Raw genomic sequence first — 16,657 nt, 5'->3', positions numbered from 1 at the left:
TTTCATCGAGAACAAAGTATGTCGAGGTCTTTTCACGGACAGTCATCCTAATTGAGGTTTACCCCATGTGTAGTGATGATTGCACGATTCCAATGGTTTCCTTCCTCCGTTTTAGTTTTTTTATTTATCCCCCTCTTTTTTTTACTTCTCCTTCTTTTCCTTCATCTCCTCTCTTTCTCATTTACATACATGATCCTTTCTCTTGTTTTCTCTACCTTGTTTCCGTCCCCCCCTCTTTCTTGTCAACCCCCACCCCCCAGTCAAAACTCAATAGACGATGGACAATTCGCCGGTTGTCTCGCGAACGCGATAACTTTGTTGAAATAGTTGAACGTTGTATGCCCGATCGCGAATAATAAGTGTTGTAATATAATCGTGATAAAAACCGTGTGGTATGTGAAAAGGATCGGTTGAATGTTTTCTCTGGATCAGGATGTCATCGTCTACTGTTTTGAGTAAGTAATTCGAACGATTTATATTGTTTACGCGCGCTTTCATACAATTTTACAAATGATATTTATTTATTTATTTATTTATTATTCATTTTTAACGTTTGCTTCATCGATAAGAAAATAACAATAGAAAAGGAAAAAATACAATAGATTATACAATATTTGAAAGTTCCAATTCTATTCATTTTTCTGCGCTACTTAAATAAAAAATCAAGGATGCTGATTCGTACTGCCTCGCGATTATTTAGGCGCGAAAACTTTAAATCATTACGTTCAATTTTTTATGTTTTCAAATTTAAAATTATTTTTTCATATTCTAATTATACGTATAATATATGTATATTATTTTATACGTTTTCTTTCATTAAATTATATGTTTATTATTATTGATTTTTAATGTTACATTATTAGTAATTGACATCTATATCGTACAGCCCATATGATGCGGGTTAAATTGGTTTAAAGACGTACAAGATAAGACATATTGCATATTCAAAATAAATAAGATGAGAATAAACATTGAATTACGAAAGAACGGTATTCCCAACTCATCAATTGAAAGTAAAGGTAGCGTTAACTATACAATTGGAAAGAGGACAGCGTAATTTTTCACGAAAAAAAATGATAACGATAACGATAGATGATTTTTAACGGATCAAAAGTACAATCATTGTAGTCCCACTCAATATAGATTTAATTTATCACTAAACACACTATTATTTATTGCTTCATTGCTGTATATGTGTAACTAGATGATGAATCAGTGAATGGAAGAAAGGTGCGCTTTCTCGCCAAGCAACTTTCACCATCGATGAAGTCCGAGTGCGTAGACAGATTCCAAAAACGTTCGCTTGATCGTTCGCTTGATCGTTCGCTTTCTTTTATTCTCTTCTTGAGAAAGAAGATTGAGGAGGAAGTGAATATCGTTCTTGACGATACGCGTTTTTTCAGATTTTTGAGATTTTTTTTTTTTTATCCTTCCGTGGACAAAGGTCAATACTTGCACGTAGTATTTCGAAATAAATTCAAACATATAATAAACTCGCGAAATTGAAAAAGTTTCACCGATGGTTTCGTTACGCTTCCGATTCGATTTCACGGAGAATTGAATTACTTCTCATATGCCAACACGCTTTTTCTATCGATTTTACTTTTAGTCTCGCAATAGATACTCGAGAAATCGTGTTAATAGGTTATTAACATAAAAAAGGAAATAAAAATTTAATTCATCGAATATAATGAAGCACGATTCAAAAGTTTTTGAATACTGTGATGATCAATCAACGATGATGATTTTAACATTTATCAATAATATCGAATGCTATATTTCAAAAAATAACGCGAGTAATATACATAATATAGTAATTATAATACTTAAATTCGCTTCGACATATCGTAGATGAAGAATCGCTAATTTTCCAAAATGATTTTTAATAATTATTTTGCCTGTAACTGTTCCACAATTACATGAAATCGGTAATAATCTTTATCATTTTTAGTTCTATGTGATTTAAATTGCGATCTACTTACACATCTTTTAATTCGTAGTTTTATTCTTTATGGAAGAAAAAAGGAAGATCGATTTCGGAATAATCGATCGACGCTCTATTCCATGCTGCTTGATATACCTGAATGTTTCAGAATTCTGCATAATATGGAGTTTGCTAACGAGTTCCTGGTCATACACCGAAGAAGTCACTCATTATCGTTATCATCCTGGTAAGTAAATCTCATCGTTAATCTATTTTATTAAACAAAAACGTTGATTAATTCAATCGGATCTTATATAATAACATGCGTGCGATATAAACGATACAGCATCAAACAAATTTGGAACATCTCAGACATTTGTTACACCGATAAGAGGATGGAGAGAACCAGATAGATGGGATAATAATGATCCACAAAGATTGGGTCCACCAATTTTTCGAAAAAATATGCATATCAGACCTTACGTAAGATTAGCGAAAGTTGAAGAAAAACGAGAACAGCCGGATCCTTTGGTTACGATTACTGAAACTTTGGGTGCTTTAAATACTGTCGGGAGCTATATCGTTAATATGACCAGAGGAGTGGAAAATTCAAATTACCCACCAAAGGAATTACCATCAGCTATATACACTATTTCGAAGAATATTTTAGGTAAGATTTTAATAAGATTCAACTTTCTTTTTTTTTTTTTTTTTTCAGAATTTATAAATCTTGCATAGTTTAATTATATTTTTCTTAGGACGCAATGTAACAGACAGTATTGCACCGTTAGTTCGAGGTGTAGCTTTACCTTTACGACCTATACCGACCGAAACTTCCTCTGTCTCTTCTGTTTCTTCTTCCCCTGAAGAGATTAATCAAAACACTAGGGAAAAAGAATCAGTGGTATCGTCGGTCGATTGTACTACGGCAGAAGGCAATCTTGGAAAATGTCAGGATTTAAGTAATTGTCCTCAATTGTTGCTCGATTTGACTAAACTCAGACAATCATTATGCTTCAAAAGTTTATTTGTTCCGGGAGTTTGTTGCCCATTGACGGATAAAGTCGATAATAATGGAACTAGGTAAATTCAACAACAATAGTTTCGTTATGGCTTGATATAGTATAAGATCGTTCCATAACCTAAAAAAAATTGGAATGCGTGAATTTTCAGCTCGATAGCCGGTATAATCCCAGCACCAGGAATCGAGCCACCTATACATTCTCCATCGAGACCACCAGTCCGACCAACGAAGCCACATCAAACTCCTCGACCCATTCCATTGTTCCCTGTCATTACAACTGGTAGTATGATTACAATTACCACAATATTACAGAACTTACAATTACGATTATTACTTACTGTAGAATTCGTTTCAGTATCTCCGTCGGTAAACCATTCAACCAATTTCTTTGGATCATCAACATCCGGCAGCACTATTGATAATAATTTTATACAAGACGACGAAGGTAAACGTCTCTATTACAAATAAATTAAAACAAAACACATAGAAGCGAATAAGCAACAGCAACACTAAGTTGTGGATAAATTCTTGTGGTAGAATGCGGAGTAAGAAACTCGGGTAAATATCGAGTAGTCGGCGGAGAAGAAGCTCTTCCAGGACGTTGGCCTTGGATGGCAGCGATATTTTTACATGGTTCTAAACGCACGGAATTTTGGTGTGGTGGATCTTTGATTGGATCACGATTCATTTTAACTGCGGCTCATTGTACACGCGATCACCGTCAACGGCCGTAAGTTACTAAGTTCGTAAGTAAATGTTTTCAAAACTTTTACATAAGAATAGATAAAATGACGATTTTCGAAATTTCGAACAGATTTGCTGCTAAACAATTCACTGTGCGTCTTGGAGACATAGATCTCGAAAGGAATGATGAACCATCCGCGCCGGAAACTTACACGGTTAAACAAATTCATGCACATCCAAAATTCTCTCGTGTTGGGTTTTATAATGATATTGCAGTTCTGGAGTTAACGAGGACTGTTCGAAAATCTCCTTATGTAATACCGATTTGTTTACCGCAAGCACATTATCGGAATGAACGATTTGCTGGTGCTAGACCAACCGTTGTAGGATGGGGTACTACCTATTATGGTAACATTCTATTCCTTTTACTTTTGTTCATATTCAATTTATATTTTTTTTTTTTCTATATTATTTTCATTTTTTCTTATTATTTTATTTTCTCAATCTTTTATTTTCATTATTTCTTCAAGAATTAAAAAATTATTATATGATTTCTTTCAATAGGTGGAAAAGAAAGTACGGTACAGCGGCAAGCAGTGCTTCCAGTATGGAGAAACGAAGATTGCAACGCAGCTTATTTTCAACCAATTACCAGCAATTTTCTATGCGCTGGTTATAGTCAAGGCGGCAAAGATGCTTGTCAAGGTGATTCCGGTGGTCCACTTATGCTTAGAGCGGATGGTAAATGGATTCAGATCGGTATTGTCTCGTTTGGTAATAAATGTGGAGAACCAGGATATCCGGGAGTATATACGCGTGTGACCGAATACGTAGACTGGATTAAAAATAATTTGAATTAAGCATGAGCAATTTTCATCCTAATTGATTTGTATTTTCGACTTCGCATCATATGATTCTTATTCGGTATCATATCATTTGTAAGTATATTGTTGTGAGTGCCAAGAATCTTAATTTATACATTACCTCTTTATATTATATGCACTAGTGTAACTAGAATAATTGCACGTATATTTGTGCAATCATACAAATTTGTAAATTATATTATAATAATTGTACATACGCGTGCACACTTATATATGCAAATATACGTAATTTAATAAATTAAATTTATTTTATTTATTAGCAATAGTAAGAAATATTACCTATACGAATGCGGCTGTAAACTCTCAATTATTTGTTCCTCAATTGTTTTAATTTCAAAAAATCGTTTACCTATGGCTATCTATCGTTCATTTAAAATTGCATAATTCGTTTAATTACAATGTATTTTACATTTAATCCTTGGTTCTTATAGCAAAAAGACGACCAACGATTTAGAAATCTTTGACATTTCAGAATGAAAACTAAAAGTAACTCGGTTCCAAATTTCAAAAGTTTCGTCGAACAAATGATCGATGGAGCCCTAAAAGATAATGGTTAGCGTAATAATTAACGTTCATTTTATTATTGTATACTACATACGTTTAAAATATCTTGCATAGATCAAATTGTACAATTTCATCAAATGATTTACGAGAAATGGAATTTCAAGAAATTATTGGAATTAGAAAATGCTAACTATAAACAAAATGAAGAATCTTTAGAATCGAAAGAGGTATCAACTGTTGAATAAAAATTTTATAATTAGTATTAATTGTGCTATTTTACATTTCAAATTTTAGAACATATCAGCAACGGTAGCGCATCGTAGATCGCGTCGCTATAAATATAAGCGAACTTCCGTAACGATTTTCCATAAAATGCCTAGTCAAAAAGATGTGACAGAAATAAGAGAAACACCAAACTTCGTTTCGATTAATAATAAGGAATTTGCCAATGAAAATGAGGATTTGAATAAACTAGATGACATTAATATTTCTCCTATCATTGGTGATACTAAAGTTATTGAACTTTGGAGCAACTCGACAAACCGCGCAGCAGATAAATTACAAATTGCGACAAACAACGTTTCTGTGGTTCACTGTGATCATATGCATGGGTTATTATTCTATTTATAAAAAATCAAATTTCGTCAAATTTATTGAATTTAGAGAATAGTTTGCAACATATACTTGTTTGCTTAAAAAATAAAATATAGATTAGCAAGTCAGCGACAAAATGAAAAAAAACTATCCTTTGAAGCTTGGAAAAATAAGAAAACTGTCACATATAAACGAATTCTTAAAAAAATAGAAACTGAAAAACAGCAAAAATTACTTGAAAATTTAACAAATACAAAATGGAAAAAAATTGCTCAACAGGTTTGTATTATAATTAATTTCTCGACTTTCTTTACGAAATTCTTCGTATTCTTTAATAATTTTATTCTATAATTTTTTTTTTTTTTCATTTGTTAAGGCACAAATACGCAAGGAAAATAAAAATCGACGAAAACAAAAGTTACTTTCTAAAAAATATTTTGAAATGAATAATTGTAACGTAAAATCTAATTGTAATAAAATGAATGAAAAACAAATTTTTGAAGAATTTATTTCAAATTCATTTGGAGAAGAAAAGAATATGAAATTACATAAAGAAAAGAGAAATGAACCGAATATCGTGCGGTAAAATTTTTTAAATGTATTTTACATAACTTTCATTATATAAAAAAAAAGAAAAATAAGAAATTATTTTCATAATTTTCAGAAGATCGAACAACAATCCTAACAACGATAGAAAAAATAAAATATCTCCAATGATTAATTCTATTGAAAGTATTGTATTTTGTTCTTGGTTAAATCAATTGAATTGCACACTTCATAACAAATATTTACGTGAACGTCGACATCTTGTACGATCGTTTTATTGTCAACCTTTCTATTATGGAGATGAAAAGTTTTATATCAGATAAGTACTTACAATTGTAAGTATATATATATGAGAAATTATCTCTATCTCGATCGCTTCTAAAAAAAATATGTAAATAAAATTACATACAGAATTCCTAATATCAGGATCAGTAAAAAAAATAAAATATATTAAATAGCGATAATTCACTTTATAAATGCGATATATTTTGTATACTTATAGTAGATATAATAATAACTGATCAAATAAAATAACAATTTTGAATAAATTTTCATATTTGATTTAATTAACATATTTATTTTATAGCCTTATTTCTTCTAAGATTTTGCTCAAAAAATGAAAAAATAATAAAAAATTTAAATTTAAATCCAATAATGATTCCAATAATTAAATCAAATAGTTTTATTTATATTTTATTTAAATATTTGTATATTCTTTTATATTCACTGACAATGATTTTATTTTAATATCCAAATTGCATATATTGAATATTATTTGTACTAATTTATTATTCTAAATTTCAAAAAAAATTATTGTTTTATTATTAAATATAAATTCAAAAATATGTATGAAATTTAAAATATATATATATGTAAATATTTTTTTATATTTTAAAATATTTTCCAAGTTGTTCCTTTTTAAATAAGTTATTTTTCTTGAAAATATTTAAAATGTTATTTTAAAAAATCTGATATATTTAATTATTCAATTGCATATTTTTATTTTCATTATATTATAAAAAAAATTCCATTATTATATACAAAAAATATTTATTTATTTATTTTCTTTAGTATCTTATAATATTTATGTTTATGTATAATTTTTTTATTATTATTTTTATTTTTTTTTTAATTATAATTATATAATATTAATAGATATGATGTTTCAAAATTATGTTCTAAATTTATAAAATAAATTATAATATTTATGAAATATTTAAACCAAATATATTAATTAATGACATTTATAGATAAAAATATATAAATTAATATATTCCTATATATCCGCGTCACATATAATATAACTCACATATATTATTTATTTGTTTTTTTAAATATAAAAATTTTGTTTGCATTTGTTTCGCCATAATTTAAACTAATCTCTTTGTAATTTATGTTTAACTAATTTTTAATTTAAAAATATAAATTTCGATTTTCATTTACAAACATTTTGTCAATATAATTTATAAAAATTTAAAGTAAAAAAAATAAAAATGAAATAATTTTTAACATATATTAATATTTATATTCATTTTAGATAGTTTTAATATTGCATTTATCTACTATTTTTAATATGTTTGTCTATTTCATTGATCAAAAAATATAGTTTCAAGAAAGAAAATAATAAAGTGAACTATTTATTTGAGAACGGTATTTTTTAAATAATTTACACCTCACATTTAACAGATTTAGACATTTTCTTTTACACCTTACATATAAATATATATATTACAATATTTGTATAAATTTGAAATATATTTATGCGTATACATTACATTACATTACAAATATGATTCAACAAAAAATTATATTATTCAATTATCAAATTTATAATAAAATTGTTGCATGAAATATATACATCGCATTGTTATAATATTTTTTTTATTTACACTTATAAACAGTTTTAAGTTTAGTTATTTTTAATCATTACAATTTAATAAATATAAAACATATAGATTGCGAATATATAACACATGCATCGAAATATATATTTTCTTATATTTAAATATCTGAACATAAACACTAACCTAAAATTACTAATTGATAATTCTATTATTTTTATTGGAAATAAGCATACGACAACATTATGGAGAAGGAAGGTAAATAGTTTCAAAATAATAAATTGAAAAAACAGTTATGCTTTTTAATTTTTATTTTTTTCAGAAATCTGTCAATACTTTAATGATATTATCAAAGATGAAAAAGATGTTTCTGCTGGAATGGCTGCTATACGTACACTATTAAAAGTTTTGGAGTATTCAAAGTGTAAGAGTATATAATAAATTTTTAAAAAATATATATCTTTATTATATATTCTTCTTCCTCTTGTAGCTGAAACGGTTCAAGAACTCAGGTACTGTTTACAGAATGCAATAGATGCAATGAGATCTACTGAAAATCCTGTAACTGCCATTGCATCTGGAAGTGAATTATTTCTTCGTTTTATAACTTTGGCTACATTAGATACTCCTGTAAGAATATATTAATATGATTTGTTATAAGTTTTACTTTTTTTCTTTATAATATTTATTCTATTATCTTTCCTTTTTTAAATTTTTTTTGTTACTTTAATATTAATATTCATGATATTGGATCAATTAGTTACTTGATATATTCAAAATCTTAAATCATATTATTATTATCATGATCATATATTTATTTATCTATATTACTTTATATTAGTCATTTGCAGAATGTAAGGGTATTATGCTCCATAGAGGCAAAATGTTTTATGAGAAATTAGTAGCTGCCAGAGGAAAAGTAGCAAAAGTTGCAGCACATTTCATTAAGGATGGCTCTGTAATTTTCATTTATTTTGAAATTTTTTCATTTATTTGAAAATTTTTTTTGGTTTTCTATTTTTTTATTATATTTATTACAGAAAATACTTACTCATTCAAAATCTAGAGTTGTATTGCAAGCAATGAAAGAAGCTGTTGAAAGTAATAAAATATTTGAAGTATATGTAACATGTTCTTCTCCAGATAATAGTGGGTAAATATTCTTTTTAATAATTTAAAATGTAAATATTAATATATAATATATTTATCTTTTTCATTTTTTAATGGACAGGGAAGAAATGTATGAAAATTTAACAAAATTAGGTTTATCTTGTACATTGATATTAGATTCTGCAATGGGATATGTCATGGAACAAGTTGATATGGTCATGGTAGGAGCAGAAGGGGTTGCAGAAAGTGGAGGTGTTATTAACAAGGTATATTATAATTTTCTTAATTGATCAGTTTTAACTCACATTATAATTTTTAATCTTTATTAATATTAATTTATAGGTTGGCACATATACAATGGCAATGTGTGCTAAAGAGGTGAAGAAACCATTTTATGTCTTAACAGAGAGTTTCAAATTTTCAAGAATATATCCCTTAAATCAAGTAGATCTTCCAAATGAGTTTAAAGTAAAATATTAAAATTTTTTATTATTTTTAATTGAGATATAGAATATATTTAAAAAATTATTTTTTTATTTTTTCTTTTACAGTATACAGCAAGTACATTAAAAAAAGATTTGCAGAAAGAACATCCATTAGTTGATTATACACCACCGCATTATATTAGTCTTCTCTTTACTGATTTAGGCATATTAACACCTTCAGCTGTAAGTGATGAACTTATTAAATTGTACTTGTAACATGTATGTGCATATACATCAGTACATCAAAATACATATACAAATAATTTTAATACGAATATAGGTAAAAATAAAATTATTTATACAATGACAATAATAAATATTTAACTTTACAAAAGACTTTGATATAAGTTTTATTAATTCTTAAAATAATATTGAGTATTGTAAAATAACACACTCGTTTTTTTAAAATCTCATTTCCAAATAACACACGATAAAACACTTATTCTTTGTTATAATACAATAGAGAAGTTCATTGTTTTGAATATTTATAAATTTTCTCTTATGACTTATTAGAAGATGACTTACGCATCTCGCACAATATACACATGTATACGATATCTATAACCACATATTAAATACAAATAATCTATATAATGCATTTCAATAGTTGAGCATCACCATATTGCACAGCAATAATTAATAAAATTTATAACTTTTAACAAAATTAAAAAAAATGATTGTAAATTAATTAGTAACTTATGCATTATAAAAAAAAATCTTTAAATTTGCAATATTTGTTACATATATAAATAATGTTTTAAAATTTTTATATTTTATATTTAGTTTCATTTTAATGAAACATAGGAAATAACGATATGAAATTATAAATGTTTTTGAGTTAATACTCATAATTAGATAATTTTGTTTTTTTATATTATTCAACATGTGTTTACTACGCTTATTGCGAAAATTTCTTCTAAATAAATATAATTCACGATTAAACATTTTTTGTTTTATCAATAAATACTGGCTATTAGAACTGAATTGTCGTTTGGACGGATATATAACATAAGGAATTAAAGCGGAAATATTAATATAAAAAATGAAAAAAATAAGTAATAAAAAATTTATCAATATTAGATCATTCTAATAGTCTTAAAGATTTTTCAAATTTTAAAAGAAACTGAATAAAATTTTATGTATGATTATATCATAATATGATAAATACTCATATTTTCTATTGATAATAATATAAATACAATGAAAAAATAGAAATATCGATGGTTCACTATGAAAAGCTCATTTTCAACTCTGTTTATATTTGATTTGATTTTCATTAAATATAATATATTTTTAAAATTCCAGTAAAATCATTAATTTATTCTGGAATATTATTATACATCACTTTAGGAGAAAAGATAAGAAATAATAATATTTACAAACGAATATATATACGAATTTTATAATAAATGACTTATTAGTAATTATTAAAATTTTTTCTTATTGAATTTAAATATTCAAGATTTTACAATTATTAATAACTAAAATAATATTATTATCTGTTCCAAATTATAATTATGTATATATATATATATATATATATATATATATATATACATACATACATATACACACATAAAAATCTTTATTTAATCGCGTATAAAAGCTTTTTTTTTTTAAAATAGATTATTTAATTTTCGCGAGATTTTCATAGCAAATCATGAATCTATCATGTATACTTTTAGCAATGTTTTAACATTGCTTTTTAAAGCTCTAATCTGAACTTTTATAAGATTTATATGAAAAAATTAATTATTATAATAAACAATGTGAAAAGAATAATATTCATGATACAAAGATTTTAGCACCAATTTAAGCTTATTATTATTTATAAATACGCTTGAGAAAGTGTTTCAACAACAGTGTATATCTGATCGAAATGAGGACGTTTTTCAGGTTCATATTCCCAACATCGTAACATTAAACGGTATATTTCATCAGGTGTACTTTCTGGTGCTGGCATTCGATAACCTAGAGGTAAAAAATTTTTATTTAAATTTTATATAAATTTTCTATTCTACTCCATTTAGTTTTAGATAATATTATTACAAAAAATATAAAATTTTTAAAATATTTAAAAAATATTATAAAATTACAATAGAATCTCATATAATGCAAATTTCTACAATACATTAAAAATATTGAGACTATAGTTTTCGTTATGCGATTCGACAACGCTTCATACATATCATATATATATTTTAATCAATAACACATATATATTATTTATTTTTAAAAAATTGTTCTGTTTAATGAAATATACATAGAATATAGAATATAATAGAGTAGAACTAGAATATAAAATATAATATGATAATAATTATTATACAAATATGATGATATATGATGATATATTATTATACGAAGAAAATTCTTGTACAACATTTGTTAATGTGAATTCATATATATATATATATATATATATATATATATATATATATACATTTTTTTTAATCGCATTATATAAAGGATCTACTGTATTAATAATAATATTATGATAAATATTGTATATTGCAATTTAAACATTACCTGCATCTATCTTTTCGCGAGCTTGAGAATTAGACATTCCACTGTAAGGATTTCCACCTTTAGAAAATATCTCCCACATTAATATTCCATAACTCCATACATCACAAAGTGATGTATACTTGCCTATTGAAAATATTATAGTAAAAAATAATATTAAAATTCTTAATATATATATTATATATAACATTTTCTTAAATACCGAAATTTAATGCTTCTGGTGCAGTCCATTTAATTGGAATTTGTTTCATACCATCTGAAACTATATATTCTTCTTCTTCTCGTGACATTCCAAAATCTGATATTTTTACTATAGATTCATATCCTAAAAATATAATTTATTATTTTTAGTATTCTAATTCATATACTTTGTAAATTATTTTTACAATAATTAAAAATCAAAATGTTCTTACCTACGAGACAGTTTCGAGCAGCTAAGTCTCTATGAATGCAATATTTAGATTCCAAATAGCGCATACCTGCAGCTGCATCTTTACACATTCGAAGTTGTTCTTGTTGTGTAATAGTATTAGTATTTTTTCTTAAATAAGTTAACAATGAACCGCCTATTACATATTAATTTAGCATTAATAAATAATTATATTCTATAATTTGAAAAGTTTTTAATTCCAAAATTAAAATTTTTTATTAAATTTATTAATTTACTCAACATACCGGGAACTAATTCCATAACGATCATAATAGGTTGTTTTTGGACACAAATTCCAATAAGCTTTACTATATTTGGATGATCATATTGTTTCAATATGCGTCCTTCTTGCAAAAATTTACGTTTTTGTTCATCCGGTAGCGTTACTTTACAAGTTTTTACAGCCACCTCAGTCTTACAGGTTTTTAATTGAGCTTTATATACATCTCCGAAGTTACCCTAAAAATATATAATATTTTATGAATATCTAATTTTATATAATTCATGTGAATTTTTTGAATTGACATTTTAAAAATCTAAAGTATAATTTATTAAAGTACGTTAAATTTATATAATTTATATAATTATATAATTTGTGTATAATAAAATATGCAATATATAACAATAAGATACTTTGAGATGCAAAATACTAAAATAATTTCTTTTTTCTTTAAATTTTAATACCCGTCCTATTTTTTCTAGAAGAATTACATCATCGTTATTAAGTTCCCAACGTTCACGTATAATTGGTGTTTTGAGGATAGCTCCAGATCGACTGGTAACTGGTAATCCGGATAACCATTGATGTCTGATTAACTCTTGAATTGATGGAAAGGTAGGGCCTTCAAATCTGTAATGTCCCTAAAATTAATAAAAATACATACAAATACATTTCTGTATCCTCTATATATAGACATATAGTATCAAATTAAGTAGTTGCTTACTTCAGGAGTAGTTTGCACTATAAAATGCTTGTGTCCATCCCAACAGACAGATAAAACTATTTGGCACTCATCATTTCTTGTTGTTTCGCGTACTAAGAAGTCTCCTTCGGTGACGAGTAATCTTACAACTTCTTCTCTTGGTAGTACACCATGAAACCATTCTTCCTCCATAAGACCTCCATTTCCATTTCCCTTCTGATTAGTTGTTAAATGTGAAATCCGAAAAGATGCCTATAACAATAATATATAATACTATATTTAATAAACAAAAATTCATCACACCTAGAATTATCACACCTAATACAAAATTTCTCTTTCTACCTATCATTACCTATAATTATTATCGCTAATTGCATCACAAATGTTAGTTTTAAAAACAATTGAATTTTAAAATTTATAAACAGGATAAACATGCTTAATATTAAAAATCAAAAATAAAATTGTTATCAATTCAATTGTAAACTTTTTTTCAGACACACATTCTTTCATAAGCATTTGATATATATGATAAAAAAGAAGCAATTATGCATAAAACATATTTATATCTTTACAATAAACGGGTAACATATAAAGAAAACATACAACTGGTAGAGTATTATCTGCTTTTGGAGTAGGACCTTCGCTACTCGATCTAATTGTTCCATCTTTTGTGTCGTTTATTATTGGCAAAGATTTGAAAGGAGATCTAAATATTGTCATGAATCGTTGATTTCTTCGTAATGTAAACAGACCAATATCTGCAACTGTATTTTTCTGCAAGGGCAGTGATGCTAACTAATATCAATCATAATATCAATCAAATAAAATTGCTTTATATCGAAAAACTATTTGTAATACAATAATTTTGTTTAACAAGGTAATTATAGAATATTTATAAAAATGTTCGATTTATACATAATTTTAATCTATTACCTTGCTAATAGAAGGCGAATCAGCAAAAGAACTTTCCATTGAGAGATCATAACCAAGTGGTAATTCTTCACAACCTAATTCATTCAAAGCAGCTCTAATAACATCCACTTGTCGTTGAAGTTTTTTTTCTTGACAACGTAAACGTAATTCTTCTCTTTCGCGGGAATAGTCCAAAATCGATATTCTAATAAACAAAAAAAATAAGAATAAAGATATAGATAATAAGAATAGGAAAAAGATATATTTTAATATTATTATCATTAATGAAAATATAATAATTTATTTTTATAATTATATTATAATTATTTTATAATAAAATATTCTTACTTAGAATCGCTATTATTTTCCGATGGATATTGTGGGTTTTGTCGGCTTTGTTGAGTCGCTTTTAACGAGTTTTCTAGTTCTGTTAATCGATTTCTTAACCAATCTATAGTTAAATTATCTACTGTTAATTTATTTGGTAATAATTTTCCCGATGTATCATCTACAAGATTCTCATCGAAAATAAATCTTATTGGAGATGCAGGTCGCGTTCTATAACAAATATTAATAAATTTTAATATTATTTTAAAAATTTATATTGATAAAAACAAATTTGAAATGAATACCTGTGTTTTCCTATAAAATCCCTATATTCTTCTACAGGTTTTACACAATCTACAGCTTTTTGCATTCGCCGATGTATTTCTTGAAATTTATCTGTTGTAAAATCAGAATATTTCACTATATCCTGAAGTATGGTTTTCCTATCATGTAAAGAACATGTTTTTATATTTGTAATATAATGGATATTGTTATTATAACAATCATTAATGTTTACCTTTTCTATTACCATATGTTTGCATGAAAGTTTCATGTAAAATAAATAAGTATTTCATAGAATACAACAAAGAAATACATAATAAATTTTTTTAGAATTTAGAATCAACAAAATGCTTACCATGATGTTATAAATTCTTGATGAATTGCCTGTTGTCGATGAAGTAAGCTTGGTAAGTAACAAGTTCTCAAGTCATGTTCACACTCTGTTACAGCACCCAAAAGTAATACATATTCATTGTGAGTAAGATGAAGTTTTCTACAAGCTTTTTGATATTTTTCTCTTACTTCATCCAATTTTCTACCAACTCTACCCGCTAGGTAACATATATACATATACAAAACATATATTATAAATAATATTAATTATAATTAATTATACATTAATATAAAATATAAATATTTACATTTAACATAATGTTCTTCAAAACGGGATCTCATCAATTTATACATTTCTAGATTTTTCTGATACTCTAATTTTTTCCTGGCAACATCATCAGTTAACTACAAAATACAATAAATAAATATAATATGTAATATAAAATTTAATATTTTTTACATAAAATTTAATACTGTTTATTTATACCTGTTGAAATTGATTGTTTAACCATGTTTGTTCTTCTTGATATATTTTTCTAGCTCGTCTTCTTTCAGAATGTAATGTTGTAATATGTTCAACTACTATAGCTTCAATAGAATCTGCTTGTTGTTTGATTAATTTTGCCGTTTGATCAATAGAGTCCATGATATCCTTCCAACTCTACAATATAGTACTACGTAAGCAAATGTTTCTGAGAAATTATTATAAACATTTAAGAAAAATTATAAACGTTCATTTCAATTTTGAACACATACTTGTGCTATTAGACTACCAACAAGATCTTCATTACGTTCAATCTTTTTCCCTTGCATCGTCAAGGAACAGATCGTTGAAGCATATTCACGATCCGATTTAACTTTAATCGTTAAACATCGTCTCATTGTTTCCAGAAGTTTAATTTCAGCATCTTGACGGGCGAGTAACGCCTCATGTGATGACTGTCCTTGTAAACTCGTAGAAAAACCCATCCCGCTTATCGTATATAAAACTAAAAATCGCCGTCTTACCGACTTCTTTAGACGTGTCACGAACAAAAATTCATTCTTATGCTAGACAAATGTAGTGACATTAATGTTAGCAGAGAATCTAATGAACCTCAATGAATCATTCATCGAAATATTACATTGCAAACACAGATTTATGTATACATTATTTAATCAGATTATTATATATCTCTACTACAGCTCACTTAGCTGAGATCAACACTTATATTTATACAGACCTCAAAGTGCAAAAATTTACTTTTATTCCAGAAATACCGTCATGAAACAACAAATAAAATAGATGATCAATTTAACTTTGATAAAAATAGAAACCAACGTATAAA

The 16,657-nt window shown here is 26.2% G+C and overlaps 4 protein-coding genes across 11 annotated transcripts; 3 read left to right on the top strand and 1 right to left on the bottom strand.

The window, feature by feature from the left end:
* Window positions 1–1,891: 1,891 nt before the first annotated feature.
* On the top strand, window positions 1,892–4,759 carry LOC725627 (clotting factor B; the record flags this gene model as incomplete). The annotated part of the gene is made up of 8 exons (XM_026440035.1): window positions 1,892–1,928; window positions 2,094–2,171; window positions 2,271–2,594; window positions 2,683–3,007; window positions 3,098–3,393; window positions 3,486–3,678; window positions 3,763–4,040; window positions 4,197–4,759. Coding segments are annotated over 8 exons (1,827 nt in total), but the record flags the coding sequence as incomplete, so codon positions are not given.
* A 37-nt stretch (window positions 4,760–4,796) lies between these two features.
* Window positions 4,797–6,495, top strand: LOC102655905. Its single transcript, XM_026440081.1, has 6 exons — window positions 4,797–5,068; window positions 5,135–5,247; window positions 5,315–5,631; window positions 5,731–5,893; window positions 5,991–6,196; window positions 6,279–6,495. The coding sequence occupies exons 1-6, from the start codon at window positions 4,990–4,992 to the stop codon at window positions 6,481–6,483; spliced, it is 1,083 nt and encodes a 360-aa protein (XP_026295866.1). The 5' UTR covers window positions 4,797–4,989; the 3' UTR covers window positions 6,484–6,495.
* On the top strand, window positions 6,345–9,916 carry LOC409118 (translation initiation factor eIF-2B subunit alpha). Of its 3 annotated transcripts, none has more exons than XM_016911742.2 (9): window positions 6,345–6,495; window positions 8,233–8,259; window positions 8,324–8,425; window positions 8,492–8,631; window positions 8,843–8,959; window positions 9,042–9,154; window positions 9,233–9,377; window positions 9,454–9,579; window positions 9,663–9,916. In XM_016911742.2, exons 2-9 carry the CDS (start codon window positions 8,247–8,249, stop codon window positions 9,810–9,812), a joined length of 906 nt encoding a protein of 301 aa, XP_016767231.1. In that variant the 5' UTR covers window positions 6,345–6,495; window positions 8,233–8,246; the 3' UTR covers window positions 9,813–9,916. The 3 variants fall into 3 exon arrangements, with proteins under 3 accessions (XP_016767231.1, XP_026295865.1, XP_006567249.1); XM_006567186.3 differs by lacking the exon at window positions 6,345–6,495 and adding an exon at window positions 7,758–7,810; XM_026440080.1 differs by lacking the exon at window positions 8,233–8,259 and having other exon boundaries at window positions 6,397–6,495.
* A 1,445-nt stretch (window positions 9,917–11,361) lies between these two features.
* On the bottom strand, window positions 11,362–16,598 carry LOC411582 (tyrosine-protein kinase Fer). Of its 6 annotated transcripts, none has more exons than XM_026440077.1 (15): window positions 16,086–16,598; window positions 15,817–15,990; window positions 15,638–15,734; window positions 15,352–15,547; window positions 15,020–15,157; window positions 14,736–14,945; window positions 14,409–14,592; window positions 14,079–14,270; window positions 13,497–13,727; window positions 13,264–13,413; window positions 12,798–13,011; window positions 12,536–12,688; window positions 12,325–12,447; window positions 12,126–12,248; window positions 11,362–11,567 (listed from the first exon to the last, which is right to left on the bottom strand). In XM_026440077.1, the coding sequence occupies exons 1-15, from the start codon at window positions 16,296–16,298 to the stop codon at window positions 11,425–11,427; spliced, it is 2,541 nt and encodes an 846-aa protein (XP_026295862.1). In that variant the 5' UTR covers window positions 16,299–16,598; the 3' UTR covers window positions 11,362–11,424. The 6 variants fall into 6 exon arrangements, with proteins under 6 accessions (XP_026295862.1, XP_026295861.1, XP_006567252.1 ...); XM_026440076.1 differs by having other exon boundaries at window positions 13,237–13,413; window positions 16,086–16,597; XM_006567189.3 differs by having other exon boundaries at window positions 13,237–13,413; window positions 14,079–14,249; window positions 16,086–16,597.
* Window positions 16,599–16,657: the final 59 nt, after the last annotated feature.

The sequence above is a fragment of the Apis mellifera genome, linkage group LG4 (assembly GCF_003254395.2).
Source record: "Apis mellifera strain DH4 linkage group LG4, Amel_HAv3.1, whole genome shotgun sequence".
NCBI lineage: Eukaryota > Metazoa > Arthropoda > Insecta > Hymenoptera > Apidae > Apis > Apis mellifera.
This window is presented reverse-complemented; position numbering and strand designations above follow the sequence as displayed.

Bases quoted from the DNA above. Each gene is read 5' to 3' on its own strand.
- LOC411582 (XM_026440076.1), bottom strand. From the start codon at position 16,298: ATGGGTTTTTCTACGAGTTTACAAGGACAGTCATCACATGAGGCGTTA. The intron at 14,593-14,735 runs GTAAGAATATTT...TTTGTTTATTAG, and splicing joins GAAAATAATAGCGATTCTAA to AATATCGATTTTGGACTATT. The intron at 12,448-12,535 runs GTAAGAACATTT...TTATATTTTTAG, and splicing joins TGCTCGAAACTGTCTCGTAG to GATATGAATCTATAGTAAAA.
- LOC102655905 (XM_026440081.1), top strand. From the start codon at position 4,990: ATGAAAACTAAAAGTAACTCGGTTCCAAATTTCAAAAGTTTCGTCGAA. The intron at 5,069-5,134 runs GTTAGCGTAATA...TATCTTGCATAG, and splicing joins TGGAGCCCTAAAAGATAATG to ATCAAATTGTACAATTTCAT. The intron at 5,894-5,990 runs GTTTGTATTATA...TCATTTGTTAAG, and splicing joins GGAAAAAAATTGCTCAACAG to GCACAAATACGCAAGGAAAA.
- LOC409118 (XM_016911742.2), top strand. The intron at 8,632-8,842 runs GTAAGAATATAT...ACTTTATATTAG, and splicing joins TGGCTACATTAGATACTCCT to TCATTTGCAGAATGTAAGGG. The intron at 9,155-9,232 runs GTAAATATTCTT...TTTAATGGACAG, and splicing joins TCTTCTCCAGATAATAGTGG to GGAAGAAATGTATGAAAATT.